General features: G+C 45.4%; 2 protein-coding genes across 6 annotated transcripts in view; one reads left to right on the top strand and one right to left on the bottom strand.

The window, feature by feature from the left end:
- Nucleotides 1-5,579, bottom strand: part of Gosr2 (golgi SNAP receptor complex member 2) — a 20,494-nt gene extending 14,915 nt beyond the window's left edge. Inside the window, exon 1 of the mRNA XM_005402273.1 lies at nucleotides 5,475-5,579. Within this exon, the coding sequence (XP_005402330.1) occupies nucleotides 5,475-5,503 (29 nt within the window). The 5' untranslated portion in view covers nucleotides 5,504-5,579. The remainder of the gene's footprint in view (nucleotides 1-5,474) is intronic.
- The window catches only part of LOC102018726, a 27,419-nt gene continuing 15,920 nt past the window's right edge, over nucleotides 5,562-17,060 (top strand). For 2 of the 5 annotated variants that reach the window (XM_013503217.1, XM_005402275.2), the window contains exons 1-2: nucleotides 5,666-6,039; nucleotides 7,760-7,902. In XM_013503217.1, coding sequence (XP_013358671.1) covers nucleotides 5,984-6,039; nucleotides 7,760-7,902 — 199 coding nt within the window. In that variant the 5' untranslated portion in view covers nucleotides 5,666-5,983. The other 3 variants (XR_001230853.1, XR_001230852.1, XR_001230851.1) reach the window with 3 other exon arrangements.

Raw genomic sequence — 17,060 nt, 5'->3', positions numbered from 1 at the left:
ACATATGAGTTGCTACTATTTTTATGTTTGAAATATTTCACAAATAACTAAATATAACAGGACCCTACCCCCCATGTGTTAAGAGTCAATGGCTTGCCAAGTAGTGGCACACATCTGTAATCCCAGCTACTCAGGAGGCTGAGGCAGGAACTGCAAGTTCCAGGCCAGCCCGGGCAATTCAACAAGATTCTGTCTCAAAACAGAATAGGTTTCCTGGTACTGGAAAAAAACCCAGAAACAACAACAACAAAAATTTAAAAAAAAAAAAAAAAATTAAATTAAATTTTAAAAACCAGAATAGGTAAAAAGGGCTGAGGAAGTAGCTCAGTGGGAGGTCCTGGGTTCAGTCATCAGTACTTGGGAGAAAAAAGCCAATGGTTTAATGAGGACCATTATTCACATATTGAATAAACAAGTGGGATACACAATCAATGGTCTGTGGGAAACCAAACTACTGGTATGTGGACAGTGGGAAGTGATACACTGAGGGTGCTACAGCAATTTCATGGGGATTTCAAGACGCACTGGTAGTTTCTCATGATATTTTACGATCAATACAGCTTCATGATAATATGGACTGAGGGATTCAAGGAAGGCTAAACAATTACACCCAAGGGATAATAAGAAAAATTCCTAGCGTTCCACGACAGGGCTGCCCTTGACTTTATGTTTCATTAAAAAAAAATTTTTCTTTTAAATTTCATTTACTCTATTTTTTTTTTTTTTTTTGGTAATGGGAATGGAACTCAGGACCTTGTACTTGCCAGGCAGGCACTTGTGCCACTAAGCTATATCCCCGGCCCCTTGTTAAAATTTTTTATACAATGATTGTATGCACAAGAAGTTCACATAGGATTTGGTGCTCTATTGAGTGGTTAGGATGTTCCATGACAAAACAAGTATCAACACTTTTCAATTAGGTTAGAAGAGTAAGATAACTTTGTCAGGGATGAAAAATATTTTGTCTTTAGATTAATGTTTAAGTCAAGTGCACAAATATAGACTAACAATTCTGGGACCACCTGTCAAGGAAACAATTAAAGGTTTTCCCCACTAAAAGATGAACAGGCCTATTGGGGAAGAGTCTGGAAGTCAGAGGAGCAGTCCAAAGAGCTTACGAAAACCACTTTGAAGATACCACCATATATTACAGCAGCCATTGATATTTTCCTACTAATCTGTCCATAACTCTGTAATGTTTGTATTGTTCCTATGCTATTTCATAAATGCATGTGTGTTTATTACTAGGTGTTTCCTACAACAACCACTGAGAATAGTCAATGAATATTCAATTGGTCACTCATGTATAGCTCTATTTATTTTCTTTTGTTTGTTTTGTTTTTGGTTTTTTTCCAGTACCGGAACCGAACTCACGACCTTGCGCTTGCCAGGCAGGCGCTTTGCTGCTGAGCTAAATCCCCAGCCCCTCTATTTATTTTCTTTAGAAACCGCTTTGAAGATACCAAAGTATAGTACAACAACCACTGATAATAACCTACCACTTTTATCTGTAGCTATTATTTGTCTGTTTGTTTTCCTGAGGAACTATCTTGTAGATAACAATATGTAAAACAACAACCATTGATAATTTTCTACCACTTTGTCTGTAATTAGGTAAGCCCCCCTATTACTATGTTATCCTTCTTTTACTCTTTAAAATTAAAAAAATAAAATAAAAAATAAAAGAGCAACAAAACAAAACAAAACAAAACAAAGAGCTTACGAAACTAAGCCTCTGGGAAAAAGAAGGACCAAGTCCACTAGTATGGGGCAGCTGGTACACAGCTTGTACAACAGGCAGAGAAATCAGCTTATTTCTTGTTGCTGCTTCTTAAGGGAGATCCAGAACCATAATGTTCACATTTTAAGATGATACATTTCAACCTGACACAGGACAAAAAAAATTATGAACTGATTCTTTAAAAAAAAAAGAGAGAAAAAGAGCTCTTACACGTTTACACACAGGGACATGGATTGTCTGGGGTCTTACAAAGGTCTTCATGACCAAGATCAAAGTTGGAGTAGAAAATCTGAGTGGTTTCTTTCAAGTCTTCAGATTCCATGAGGACAGTAGGAAAGATGATAATAATACCTAAAAACAACAATACCCTGGCTTTGTCTTGCTATTTTTTAAGTTAAAAGGATAAACTTTAAGAAACTGCAGGGAAACATTACTGACTTTTCCCAATTTCTATTTGTTTTGAATGAATTAGAGAAGATATAGCCAATAAGATGACTTGAAACTTTATATTTCATGCTGAGAATAAATGCAAACAACTCAGCAAATACTAATCACCCAGTGGAGACCACAATATGTCTAGTGAGAAATCAGTTTCAAACTCAACTGGAATTCAGGTAACTCACAGCTGACAGGGAACAGGTGATACACAAGTATGACCTGGGGACACAGAAATAAGACAATCTTAGCCCTGTTTACAATGGGGTCCGCTGTGGGCTTGGGCAATAATATAACCGAATAAAGAACTAGTGGGAAGTAAGCAAAGGGAACTGTTGCTGCTTTTAGAAATGGCTCACAGGAGATACAGGAAGAACTTTACCCATCCACCTCCACCAAGCACGGTGACTTTGTATGCATGCTGTTTCTGACCATAAGAAGGAAATACGGTTTAGAAGTTAAAGGATTTAGGTTATGCACAAGCTAAAGAACAGTGAGCAAGTCATTCTACTCCTTGGTGCCTCCATCCAACTGTAAAATAGGGATACTAATTTAACAAATTAAAAAAACTACAGAACTCAATGCAGTATGAAAATGCTGTGTAACCTATACAGCCTCACATAACTTTGCTGCTGTTTTTACTTTACTCATAAGTAGTAAGGCCCACTTGGTCATTTTCACACCACCCAACTTGCCTGTACATTTAGCCTTTACCTCATGAAAAGGCAAAATTGGAAAAGGCAAAATTGGTTTTGAGATTACAGTGTTTTGTTTTGGTTTGAGTTGTTTGAGACAGGGTCTCCCTATGTAGTTCCAGCTGGCCTTGAACTCATTATGTAGCCCAGCTGCTCTTGAACTCACAGTAATTCTCTTGTCTCAGCCTCCTGAGTGTTGAGATTACAGGCGTGCGCCACCATGCCCGGTGGAGATTATAGTTCTTAAAATCAGCTGCTCACCAAAATCAGCTGGAAAGTTTTAGAGCTTCTGTGTCTCAAGTACTGAAAGGGTTAGGGTGAGCGACTGATCCTGGACTATAAAAATAAATTACATGGGTACCTTTACAGCCACTGAGATCTCAAAAACAGAAGCCTACTTGCTCCTCTATAAAGTTCACCTTAGTGAAATACTACTTAAGTATAAAATGTTTATTTTTCATTTATTCATTGTTCAGATAGTTCAGGAGTTTTCCAAATATATTACTTTCAGCTAGGTCTGGTGGTACACACCTATAATCTCAGCACTGGTGAGGCTGAAGCAGGAGAATCGCCATGATTTCAACGTCAGCCTGGGCTACAATAGTGAGTTCAAGACCAGCCTAAACTATATAGTGAAACCCTGTCTCAAAAAAAAATCAAAAGAAAAAAAGATACATTGATTTAAAGTGTGCACTAAATGTACTTTCATGAACATGGCATGAGATAATCACAAATGCAGTTCAAAATTCTAATAAAATTAATATGCTTGGTTTCTGTTATATCAATTCAGCAACAGATTAACTTCAAGGCACTAAGTCTGCTATACGTTGCTATTATAAAAGATCAGCCCTTTCTTAGTAACATGAGCGTAACTTTGTTTCACTCCTTTTCCAAAAAACTCACAGAAATTTTTTTTTTTTTTTTTTTTGGTTTTTTTGAGACAGGGTGCTGGCTGCTACATAGTTCAGACTGGCCTTGAGTTCACTTTCTAGTTCAGGCTGGTCTGGAACTTGCAACGATCCTCCTGCCTCAGCCTCCCAAGTGCTAGGATTACAGGTGTGCACCACAACTCCTGGCTCACAGAATATTTTTAAAAGCCCTTTCCTATAATTCTTATATAAGAATAGAGTTCCCAAGATAAAAGCAAATTTTGTCATCACAAAGTAGTTTCTTCTTCTTCTTCTTCTTCTTCTTCTTCTTCTTCTTCAAAAAAAGTAGTTTCTTCAATGTCACCCACCCAAATTAAACATTTCCTCATCAAAGTAAAAACAAAAAAACCAAAAACCCATAAGTTTAGAAAATGAAAGCGTAAACAGCATCATCGTCTTAGTCCTAGCTCCCCAAAGCATTTCTTTTGTTTTGAATTCACTATGGAGGCTGAGTACCCTTTTTGTTCTATTTCCAAGCTTGAGGAGTGTGTTCTTAGTGTTTTCCTCAGACCCAAACTACACCATACATTTGAAAGCTCTTAAAATAGATTAGGGTATAGACCTCAAAAAATTGAAAACAAGGACTAAAAAGGATAAAGCAACATTCATAACAGCATTATTCTCAATAGTTAAAAGGTGGAATTAACTCATGTCCATCGACAGATGAACAGGTAGTCTAGAACATACAATGGAATATTACTCAGGCATTAAAAAAGAATGAAATTCGGATACATGCTGTTAACACGGACAAACCCTCTAAAAACATTATGCTGACAGCAATAAGCCAAAACCAAAATGACAAATACTGTGTAATATGACTTACAATCTGGAAAAGGTCAATTCAGAGACAGAAGATAGCACAGAAGTTACCACAGGGGTCTGCACAGAAGGAAGGGGGAGCTGCTGCTTAGCGGCTACAGTTTTTGTCTGGGGTGATGGCAGAGTTCTGGAAATGGTCGTGGTGATGTGCACTGTGAATATACACGTCGCTGACTCCTACACTTAAAATGGTAAACTACTTGTGTATTTTGCCATAGTAAAAGGTAAACATTTTTCAAAAACCAAGATAGGTACGGCCCCCTGTTAGCATACCCAACTACCGGACATAACTCAGAAAGTTCCCAAAACGCAGGACAGTATGAACAGAGGGCATCCCGAGGAATTTAATTCATGAGAAGCCAAACCTGAACTCGATTTCCTTCAAGGCAACCTGTGGACCGATATCGTAACAGTGCCTGCTACCTGCGTAACAATGTCTGCGTACCATAAAACCATGGCCTTTGGTATATACCAAGTCTGGATAGGAGCACCTTTCCTGGGTCCCCTGGCTCGCCCACAAAACTGGGCTACGGGCGCAGGCGGCAGCCCTCCCTGGTCGCTCCCCCCAAATTCTACCGAGCTAGCAGGTGCTGGACACAGTGCTGTACGCCGCAGGTGCCGCCTGCCCTCCACGGTCTGCTCCGCGGGTAACCGCGGCTCGCGAACCCGGAAAGCCCCCTGGCCTGACAGCTCCGCGCCCCAGGCCGGACCCTCCGTCCGCGGCCGACCTGGGCGAGCGCCAGCGCTGGGAATTCCCGAGGGCGTCTCAACACACCGACAGACGCCCGAGACCCCAAACCCAGCGGGCAGCCTCGCCTTGCCTAGCCCCCTCCCGCTCCCCGACGCTGCCCTCACTTGTGCGTTTGCTGGTACAACGGCTCCATGTCGCCGGCCCGCGGCGGTAACTCTGACCCCGTCGGAACACGTCCTCACAGGCCCGCTTCCGGTTTCCGGTTTCCGGTTTCCAGCTTCCGGTCGCAGGGGCCTTCCTCCAGACCCGGTAGGCTCCCGCCAGCGTGCCTTACTGCGGTGGGTATGGAGTCAGAAGGGGAACAAGAAACGAAAACGGGAAAGGGAAGATGAAGTGTAGCTAGATGCTCGGCTTCACAGGGCGGTATAGGGGAATGTAGGTTTTTGCAGAAGCTTTGCTTCAGTTTTGGGTCAGGTATTGGATAGGACAGTCGCGGGGTACTGGCGTGGGGTCCTCAGCAAGGTTGCCTGAGAGCTACTTTTAATTGTGGATCTGGAGAGTTCGCACATCACAGGGTTCCCGGACGCTTCTTCTGTCTGGAATTTGTTCGTTCACTAACCCACCCCTCTCATCCCTTCCTTTCCCGTTTATCCGTCCAATAAACCTACACTGAATGAGCGGTTATCCTAAATCCTGCGTGATGTGGGGGAAATCCTGCCCTCCAAGAAAGTATGTATACAAAGAAATATTCTAAAAGACAGGAAATGCCAAGAGACACAAAAAACTGGCGTTGCTTTTAGGAGGAGATTCCGGAAAGACTTGAACGAGGCAGCAATTGAGTTGGCACTTGAAAGTGCTCGGGCACTTCTGACTCTCCATGGACCCTTTGCGTTTCCATCCTCCCAGTTTTATCTGCAGTTCCAAGGGAGGGGATGTTCCTCTCCCTTTGACAAGTTAATGCTTCTATTTCCCTGTATCCTGGATCCCTCCCACTTTTGTATCTTAGGAGATTCTCCACCCGTGTACATTCTTTCCCTAACAGTTTTTCCACTTATTCTCATACTCATTGAACATCTACTATGTGCCATGCACAGATATCAAGAAGAGTCTTTTGGGAAGGTTAATCATACCCACAAGTGAAACTGTCAAGTAGCATAAAAGCCACCATTGATGCGAGTATAAAAAGGGTTCATGGACTAAACAGGATACGAATAGAGCCTTCAAGAATCGATAAAATTTTTTTGTTGTTTGTTTTTTGTCTTTTTGAGGCAGGGTTTCACTTTGCAGTTCAGGTTGGCCTTGAACTTACTTTGTATCCCTGATAAAGTTTTAGCTGGGCTTGCTGGCACATGTCTGTAACCCTAGCACTCAGGAGGCTGAGAGAGGAGAATAACCATGAGTTCGAGGCCAGCCAGGGCTACATAGTGAGTTCAAAGCCAGCTTGAACTGCGTAGCAAGACCCTGCCTCAAAAAAACAAAAACAATCCTCCCAAAAGATGCAATAAAGTTTTAATAGGACCACATAACATTCTAATCACTCTATGTTTCTTGTACTGGCCTGGTAGAGACAAAAAGGAGGGTATTTGGGACTGAAGGAATATGTCAAGCAAAGGCAAACAGGGAGGAAGAATTTGGATCTCCTGTGGCCAGGTTTAAAGGGCTTATAGGCAATAATAGTATCAGAATGGAGCTTAGAGCCAGATCCTGGGGGACCTTAACTGTCATGCTTAGTATTTTATTTGTAGATTTTTTCCTATAGGTAGTTTGAAGCCTGCAGAGGTTGGATAGAAACAAATTTCTCAGGAATTTTTAGGAATACATAAGGAAATCTTATGTCTACAATTTTCTTTTGATTCTCAGAGTATCCCTGTGCAGTGGGGCAGGCAGATCCCACTCAAATTTTGAAGGCCTTCGCTTTTTAGAACCTGTATATGTCGATCCATGTAGTGCTTCTCATCCCTTCAATTCCTCATGCTATTTATTAAGTGTAGGTTACATCATTGTTCGTGATGCTCCAATGTCCTTCACTGCCCACGGCTTCCCTGCTTTGTTAATGATAAAACCAATGGCAAGTTTTGCTGAGAGTATGCAGGAAAACATGAATAAAAATTTACCATTCAGAATTTTGTCGTGTAAATGTGCAGCAATGTTTCATGCAACCATGTCTTCCCTTGATTGTGTGTGTGTGTGTGTGTGTGTGTGTGTGTGTGTGTGTGTGTTACTGGGGTACTGTAGCCTTCACAATGGGCTGCATCTCCAGCCCATTTTTTAATTTTTTATTTTGAGACAGTCTCACTAAGTTACTAAGTTGCCCAAGAAAAGTTTAAACTTTTGATCCTCCTGCCTCCTCCCAGGGTGCCGGAATTACAGGTGTGCACCGCCATGCTGGGCTTTCTCTTGCGTTTTTTAGCTCTTAGTCACTGTGTTCCTGGAATCTGATCTTTTTCAGTGTTGCCTGCACCGTTGACTTCCACACACTGAAACTGGCTGGAGCAAAAAGAGAAGTCCCGTTCATGCAGGGAATATCTGGCCCTCACCTGGCACAGCTTCAGGCCATCCCTATAGCTCATGAGGTCACTGTGTTGATCAAAGGTAAGAGAGGATGTTGGTCATAAAAGCTAGTTGGCATTTGAAGTAACAGTCTCAAATGGAAATAACACACAGGGTTGCTTCTGTAGGTGCACATGGTATAAACCTGTAGAGGGACTGGGGTGGCTGACCTGTACCAGCTGGAGGTAGGAAGCTCCATGCGGATGAAGAATGCTGCTATTCCCACTATTCTTTAGGGCAGAGGCAGCACTGTGGTCATTACTCAGACTGGCAAGACCCCTGGTATTGACCCAGACAGATGGCTCAATGCTTAGGGTTGGCGGGAGACCAATAGTGGCCTGGAATCCTGAACTCCTATGTCCGGTATAAATGGGAATCTCCCAAATGTGTCAAGTCATTACCATCTTAATGTGCAGTGCCATAAAGGAAATATTGTGCTAGCCAGCAGAAATAATCTACTTGCCAGGCTGCACTAGACAACCCCAGGAGGCATGAGTCCTGAAGCTCTTCAGAGCATATGGCCAAGAGCATGGATGGAGTGGCATGTCAGAGAGGGTACCCTAAAGAGAAGTAGACTGGGATGACCCAAGCCACAGAAGAGGGATTTAGAAAAATTCAAGAAGAACTTTCCAAAGTGTTGCATCCCTGAGGACCTGGCCTGAGACCTGGATGAGGCACCTTGCTTGCCTAGGTCTCAGAGGAATTTTGTAGGAGAATAACAGTTTCATGTTCTTTGCCTACTGCTCCCATTGAGAAGTGGAGTCTAGTTCCATTCCTTTGGAAGCTGAGATGACAAACTCTTTGTGGCCAGGTGTCTATTGCTGCATAACAGACTACATACTTCAAAATTCAGAGGCTTTAAAAACCATCCATTTTATGTCAGGAATACACCTCAGTGGCACAAGTGCCTACCTGGCAAGCACAAGGTCCTGAGTTCAATTTCCGGTACCAACAAAACAAAACAAAACAAAACAAAACAAACAAACAAAAAAACCCCTCCATTTTACTATGTTGAACCGAGTTCCTGCACAAGGCCTTTCTAATATGATGGCCTCAAGGCAGATGAGCTTTTTGCACGGTGTCTCAGGGTTCAAACTAGTGCTGTATAAGGCTGAGCAGAAGCTGCAGGGTTCTTAGGACTTAGCTTCTTAGGCTTCCTGGAACTCTAGAACCATATGAAATAGAACTGCCCACCTGACCCTTTGCCTAAGTCCTTGTCCCATGAGAGCAAGAAATATGGTAAAATGGGGGCTGGGGATTTAGCTCAGCGGCACAGCTCCTGCCTGGCAAGCGTGAGGTCGTGAGTTCGATTCCTAGTACCAGAAAAAACAACAACAACAAAAAAGAAATATGGTAAAATGGACGATTCCAAAGCCTGTGAATTTTGAGGCGGTTTGTTATGTCACATTACACCTCAAAGAAGTTATGATCTGACCAGATGAGAGGGTACAGGGCTTATGAATACTAACAACGCAAGATAGCGTATGAATGTGTGAGTAGTAAGGACAATTCAGGATGCAGGAAAGGAAGAGACTCCTTCGGATTACAATGATGAAAGAAGGCTTTCCAGAAGAGATGTGATTTCAGCCATATCTTTAAGTATAAGAAGGAAGGAGATGGACGGAGAGGCAGGCCTGAGGTGTTCCTGGCGAGTACAGAGGTAAAGCAAGAAAGGGGTTGGCAGAGCCAGAGTATAGTTTAGCCAGTCCCTCTTGGGTAGGGCAGAGGATTTCTGTAGTAGAAGAAGGTGCAGCTATAACTCTGGGATAATCAAGCTGCAAATAGGAAAAACACTTTGCCCCTACACTGTGACGCGGAGAACGTCTGGAGGGCTTTCGTCCTCAGGTGATGGGACACTATGTTTTGTTCCATAAATAGTGTTTCCAGAAAATCAGCATGATACTTTCATGTGTCTGCCTTTTATTTGAACTTCAAGAGATGAACCTGTGGTTCTAGAGTTCCAGGATTTGGGACACCAGCTTAGCCTGTTTGTTCTCTTTATGGTGTGATAAACTTGGAACACATCTCTCTGAAGAAGACTTTTGGTCTATCCACTTTGATGAAACTTAATGCCTGTCTCTCAAGCCATTTGGGTCTCTATGGCCCTCTTAATCAGATTGCATGGAATGATTCTGCTGCCCCTCCTACCAAACCATCAGTACGCCCTCTCTTCCCTCGTCCTGGTCGTCCTGGTGCACCTTGTGATCCTATGTTCCCTGAACCCTGCCACTCCTGTTGCCTGCTCCACTTGTCCCAACGTGCATTGCCACTTTGCATGATTGGTGCCCACTGTGAATATGTCTCGCGCTCAGTACGGAACTGTAAAAGCTGGTTAAGGAGCCTTCGTCATCTCTCAGCCACTCCCTCAGCTTTCTATGCATCCTCTTCAGTGTTGCCCAGGGAAATCTTTCTAAAACACAGATTTGATGTATAAGACACGGTATGCCTTTTGATAGCTCCTTGGTGTCTCAAGAATACAGTAATACATCCTCATCTTGGTGGACAGAGCCTCCTAACTGGTCTCTTCCCTGACCGTTTTCCCCATCCTTACTGGAGAATTGCAGCTCTGTTGACATTTTCTGGCCTTCCCATACACTCTTCTCTGTACCTCGGATACCTCCTTCTGCCTTGGGCCTGAGCAGTACCCATGCATTTTTTTAGCCTCAGATCTGACTTCACCTGCCTTGGGGAACACCTTCAATGCCCTGCCTGGGTTACAACCTCTCTTCTGTTCCCACTAGCACCTGTCACTCCCTCTTGGTACTCCTTACAGGTGTCCCAATTCTCTGTCCACCACCCTGAGGGCAGAAATGTGTCTTTCATCCTTGAAGCCACTCAGAACCTGGTACAAAGTAGGTGCTTATTAAATATCTGTTACCTCGAATACATTCCATATAATCAATTCACTCTCCCTGCTTGGCCTTCCAGAAACTCAGAATTATTTGCAAGCTGACTTTTAGGTGATTGAAAACTGCACTCAGCAGTAGAGCTGTTCTTGCTGAAGGAGTTGTCACTTGAGATCAGTGCAGAGAGTTACCTAAAGTGTCTCCTCTTACAGCACTTTCACAGTCACTTATTCTGTGCTCACAGCCACATGTTGGGGTACAGGATTGATATAATCACTGTGGTTGTCCAGACAGGGACACTGAGCTTCACAGAAATTAACTTTCCTTTTTTTTTTTTTTCTTTTTGCAATTGACTTTCTTGCCCAAGTGAACCAAGCTGGTTAGTGGTAGAAGAGGACAAGGACCAGGGTGCAGTCACATGCCACCCTCCAGGCACCTGTTCTATCATCCTGCCTTTTTGACCCGGAGAGGGCCTTGTCACAGATAAAGAGGATACCTCTGGATTACTTCCACTTTGAGCAGCAATAACCGCTCCAGTGACCTCTGACCAAAGTCTGAGAAACATCATCTCCACACCTCAGGGTTTGCACTCTAACCCCTTGGACTGAAGCTGAAGGGACAGGAAGGATGGAGTTCTTAATTCAAAGGCTGTGATGAGCTGAGAAACACAAGCATTTCTATGGCCCCCTCTAGGATCCACAGGTGGAGGGATATTGCCCCAGGAGCTAAAGAGTTAGAAAGGGGTCTCCCAGGAAGCTACCTTCTGTGGAGAGTATCAGCAAATTGTCTCATGTAGCCATAACAGCCAGGAGCAGGACGAAGGGAGAAAGGTTTTGTCTGAGGAAAGCCAGTGTATTGTAAACAGGATAAAAGGGGCTGGAAAGCCCCACTTATCACTGACTAATGTGTCCCCTGGTCACTGGGGAGCTGAATCCCTACCAGCAGCCACCAGGGAGGGAAAGAAGATTCCTGATTAACCCCATCATCTGTGAGCAGGCCTAGGGCAAAGGTCTGGCCCTTTCCTTTGCTAAATGATTCCCGTAGTCATTGGCATTCACAGGGCTCAGCGCAGTTTCTAGAGAGCCCTTCCTACACTGGAGAAATGCCTTCAGAGCCCCCTGCTCTTCGGTGCCACCTGGAACAGGAAGGACATCATAGGGAAGGGCTGGAGGGAGGCAGAGGTGACACGAGTATGGGGCACTTGCAGGAAAGAGTGGTAGTGTCCTGGTCAGTGGGCTGGCTTCATTTAGACTTGAAGACTGAGTGAGAATTGTGTTTCTGGGCTCCTAAGAAGAATACTCTCATCCATCCCTTACAAAAGGTTTATTGTGCACAGGTATCTTAATTGTAGAGAACTGAGGCTCCAAGGGGTGAGTAAAATACACAAAGTGACACAGTAGGTGAGTGGCCAGCTGAAATCTGAACTCAGGCCCCACTTATGTGCAGCCTGGGCAGATCAGCATTTGGGTGCGAAGACCTCTGGGGCATGTGGATCAGGTGAGTTCTGCTTTCCTCTGACTTTGCTTCGCCTCTCCAGGGAGCCTTCTGTGGTCAGAAGAGACAGGCTTCTCTGTGTCTTCCCTTTGGGCTCCATTCTCCTGGACCATTAAGACAAAGAGAAGTAGAAGGTGTTCAGGACTGTGATACATAGAACCCAAGTTTGATTTGGGGTTTGGCCCTTTGGACAAATTGCATAATTCCTCAGAACCTCAGTTTCTTATCTGTAAGACAGAGGTAGTAGTTTCCACTGTATGTATTTCACTAAGTTGAAAGAGGGTTAAATGACAGGGGGAATGGAAGGACTTTGCACATGATTTGAGGGTTTATTGTCATAGTGGTTGTTCCAGGACCTTCTGACAGGTTCCTGCCTCCAGCCTTTGCCCTCCGCCTCAGCTGGCTCCTCCGTCATCTTATTTTCAGATTCATCTGCCTCGGATACCATGGTGTGCATGCCAGTCTCCTGTTCAGGGACCATCAGTGCTCCCTGCTAGTGCTCACTTGGGTTTGAACTTTGTCTTCCCCAGACTGGCTCACACCCACAAGCCAGGCTCAGTCTCTGTTTCCTTGCCAAATGAGACCAGAGATCCTTCATGGGGTTCACTGAATCTGCTCAAGTAATCCAGGTTGGACAGGCAGTGGGCTAAGGGCGTGTGCTCAGAAATCAATCCATCTGCATGTTGGAAGAGGATGCCTTACCCTAGAACAGTGAGGGCAAACCTTTGAGAGCTTTTGATGGTATAAACAGCCCCCTGCGGCACACGTGCCGTAGGTTTGCCACCGTTGCCCTAGAACATGAGCCACTTGCATGTGATGCTTTGAGGGTCTGGTGTACTGGAGCGCTCAGTGCTCAACAAGGAGCTGACACAAGTGTGGCAAGCCAGTGTGGAGGGGAGGGTGTGGCAGGAGACAACCTTGTGGGACCTGGCACAGGGCGCCAACCTAGCAGTCTTCCATTCTAGTCCCATAGGGCTTGTTCGGAACACGCTCAGAGCCCCTGTGTCATCCCCATTCATCTCTTCTCTACTATCCCCTGGGTTCTGAGGGTTTCAGCAATGGGGTGGGAGGCGGGGTGTTGAGTAATTTCTTTTAAAAGGGTGAGCCAAAATAAATCTCTCCTCCTTTGAGTTGCAGGCGTCCTGTATTCAGGAGCAAGTGACTAAGACAACACACCAGCAGGGGAGGGCCTGCGGACAGAGATTTTTGAATCACAGGCAGGGAGCCAGAGCTCAGGAACTTTGCCCTCACCCAGATGCCCTCGCCTTGCTAGACGGAGGAGAAGCCCACCTAGACCCAAAAGTTGCCGAGAGGGAACCTCTCCACCCTTCCCCAAGCACCCCCTGTTCTTAGTGCTTCCCTTGAAATGAAGATTCCATGGCCGTGGCCTCAGCCACACTCTCCAGACCTGCACCAGGCTCTGGTGGCGAGCCACATGTGACTAGGGAAAATTGCAATGAGCTGCGTGTACACAAATAGCCTGACTCCCAAAGCGGGACAAAGAAACGAGAAGTAACTCAGCTTTTGGTGTTTATTCATGTTGAAACAATAGTTTGGATGTATGGGGTTAAAAAATTACTAAAATTAATTTCACTTGGGTTTTTGGGGAGTGGTGCTAGACATCCAACCCAAGGACTTATCCAGCCATTTCTTTTTCCTTTCTTTCAATAAAAAAATCATATTTTCTGAGAAGCATTCAGAATATCAACAAAATTGCTGCAACATTTTTTTTTTGCAATTAGAGTGGTATTTCATGTGAGCTGCCTCAGAGACAACTGAAGATGAAAAACTACCATCCCCATAGATCGTTAATTTGTGCTGTGCACCAACAGGAACCTGCTTTAAATTTCTATGCCAATTTATAACCCCCACACTGTATCAGGCAAGGATAGTTGCTATTAAAAGTACCACTAGAACAGGGCTATCTAAAGACACATTCAGGGGGCTGGGGATTTAGCTCAGCGGCACAGCGCCTGCCTGGCAAGCGTGAGGTCGGGAGTTCGATTCCTGATACTGGGAAAAAGAAAAAAAAAGACATGTTCAGTAGTATGTTGACTATACAAAAAAGACACGGTAGAGTTTAATGATTGCCATTCTTTTTTTGTTTCGTTGTTTTGGTACTAGGGATTGAACTCATGACCTTGCACTTGCCAGGCGGGAGCTATATACCAACCCCTTACACTGCACAGTTTAAAACAAATCTTACACAGCCTTATATTTCAACTGTTTTCTTTAAAAGAAGTGAGTTGTATATAGGTGGGTTGAATGCTTTTTTTGGGGGTGGGGGGAGGGTTTGTTTTTTTTCCAGTACCGGGAATTGAACTCACGACCTTGAGCTTGCCAGATAGGCACTGTGCCGCTGAGCTAAATCCCCAGCCCCTGAATGCTTTATAGGCAAGAAAAAAAACCTGTACTAGAACCAACTTATTCATCATCATCATCTTCGTCCTCTTCACCTTCCTCCTCCTCGTCTTCATTCTTTTTCCAGCCTTGACAATTCCCTTTTTGCTGTGTCAGGTTTTCCTTTAGCTCTGTGGGCAGGGATGTCTTCCTCTTTTTTGAACTTTTCCTTCAGCTTGACAGCCTTCTCCTAAGGCTGCTTGCCGTCTGCTACGGTATTATTCCACGTTTCTCCCAGGTTCTTTGCGACACCCCCAAAGGAGATTTTTGGGTGATGCTCAGATTGTTTCTCCTTTAGGAGGGATTTAAGATTTCGTTTTTTATTCCCAACAGGCCTTGTCCGCCTTTGCCACACCCTTTCTCTTCACAGACGTGGTCTTCCACCCCTCCAATCACTTTCGTGTGTGTGTGTGTGTGTGTGTGTGTGTGTGTGTGTGTGTGTGTTGCTAGGCCCTGAACCGTGGGCCTTATGCATGTAAAGTAAGAGCTCTACCACTGAGCCACCCAGGGAGGGAGTCAGCATTGCATTGGCTGGGAATCAAACCTGGGTCTCCCGCATGGGAGGCAAGAATTCTACCATTGAGCCACCAAGGCCCCCCTCTGAGCACTTCTTAGAAAGCTGAGAAGTTCAGGGAAGCATCTGGGTGCTTCTTCTTGTGCTCCTCGCGGCATGTTTGCGCAAGGAGTGCAAACTCTTGCCTCTGGGCTCCTTAGGATTTCCTTCGCCCATGTTTACTTGTTTTTCTCAGCAAGGCGCAGAGTCGCCCAGCGCCTGTTCCGCTCTCACTTGCCCCGGCGCTGTCTCCGTGGAGCTCAATGTCAGTTCTCTTTCCTGTTTTATATGGCTTTAAAATTTAAAATTAATTTAAAATTAAAATGCGTGGCTCCATTTTGTTGTTCATGCTGTGTTGCCGTTGGACGAGGCTGGCCCGGAGAACACCGCTGTCTTCTCAGGAGACCGTAGGTTCCTGGAGCGCAGAGCATGGCCTCAGTGGCACTTCTTTCCCAACACCTAGGCCAGCACATACTGATGCACACGCTGAGTGCCCCGCTCTCCAGCCTGCACAGCCCTCCCTTCGGCCTCCTCTGAGGGCCCTGAGGCCCAGAGTCAGGGTGGGGGAGGACGGAAGAAGGAAATCAAGGCAGTCTTGCTATTGGAGGTGAATGGGGCTTCAGGTCTGGGACCAGAGCAAAGCACCCGGGCACATTTCAGGAGCCCCTCACTTAGGGGGATGGAGGTGCTGGCCCTCGGGACTCGCCCTGCTACTGGCTTCTTCAGCTTCAACAGGATTCCTTCAGCAGGGGTCACAGGGCCTCAGTGGCCCACGGCTGAACTCCTAGCTGTCCCCAGGGTGGTCTAGTAGTTCCTGCCACTGATGGGACGAAGGCCCCATTTGATATCACTGAGCCACTGGCCTGTCTCTTCCTGTCTCCCACACTCAACCCCAGCAAAGCCAGCCCCATACCCGCACTTCCCAGCCAGGAGTCAGGGCTTCTTCCTCCCTTCCCCGAGTCTCAGGCCTCCCGGAGACAAGCTGGCGATAATTTTGCAGCTTTGAAAGGGAAGCGCCCGGGACCCTGAGGCATGGGGCGAGAAGAGCCCTCTAAAGAGAAGGCCAGACAGCAGGTATGCCTCAGAGGCCTCCTTCCTGCTGCAGGCCATGGGGCCAGCGTGTCCCAACACTGACAGGCTTCCTAGCACGAGTCAGACCTCACAGAGTGAGGGGGTGCGGAGGAGGAGGGACATAAGCTTCCACAGGCGGGTGGGAGCTCATCCATCAAGAACCGACAAACAGCAGGGCCAGAACCTACCAGGATGGTTGGCTGTTAAAGAGGGTCTTCTGTAGCTCACCACCCCCAAAAGCTTAGCTCCAAGAATCAAGCACATTCCAGTGGCGGGGGATTAGTGGGACAGCAACCTGCCCTGGGCTGGCCCCCCCACCTGCTCTGCCAGTGTGCTGAGACCAAACTCACCTACCCTCCGTCCAGGAGCACTTTTGTTTGTCCCTGCTTTAAAGCAAATAGCACACATGTTGAGGGGCACACACTTATTACTTTGTTTTCATTTAAATCAGGGGAGCTGAGTTGCACAGAGGGTCTCCAGGCCTTGCTTATGCCAACGGCTGACGCTGGAAAGTAGGAAGGACCCCCAGATTCCAGCAGAGCTCCATAATCCCCGAGGAGCCCGGCACCTGCACCTGGCTCACCTTCCTGACCCCCCAAGAGCCCACAAGTCTGACTACTACACTTGTCTTGACTTCTATGCCACTTCACTTTCCAAAATTCCAGTTACCTGAGGTGAACCATAGTCAAAAAATATTAAGTGGAAATTTTCAGATATAAATAATTTATGTTTTAAGTCACTTTTGCTGCATTATGTTGTTATAACTATACTGATGTTTTCCATCTCTTACTGTGCTTAATTTGTAAATCAAATTTTGTTAGATGTTTCTATGCATA

The sequence above is a fragment of the Chinchilla lanigera genome, unplaced genomic scaffold (assembly GCF_000276665.1).
Source record: "Chinchilla lanigera isolate Chin_1 unplaced genomic scaffold, ChiLan1.0 scaffold00077, whole genome shotgun sequence".
NCBI classification, from domain to species: domain Eukaryota; kingdom Metazoa; phylum Chordata; class Mammalia; order Rodentia; family Chinchillidae; genus Chinchilla; species Chinchilla lanigera.
The sequence above is the reverse complement of the archived record's forward strand: the minus strand, read 5'-3'. Positions and strand labels throughout refer to the sequence as shown.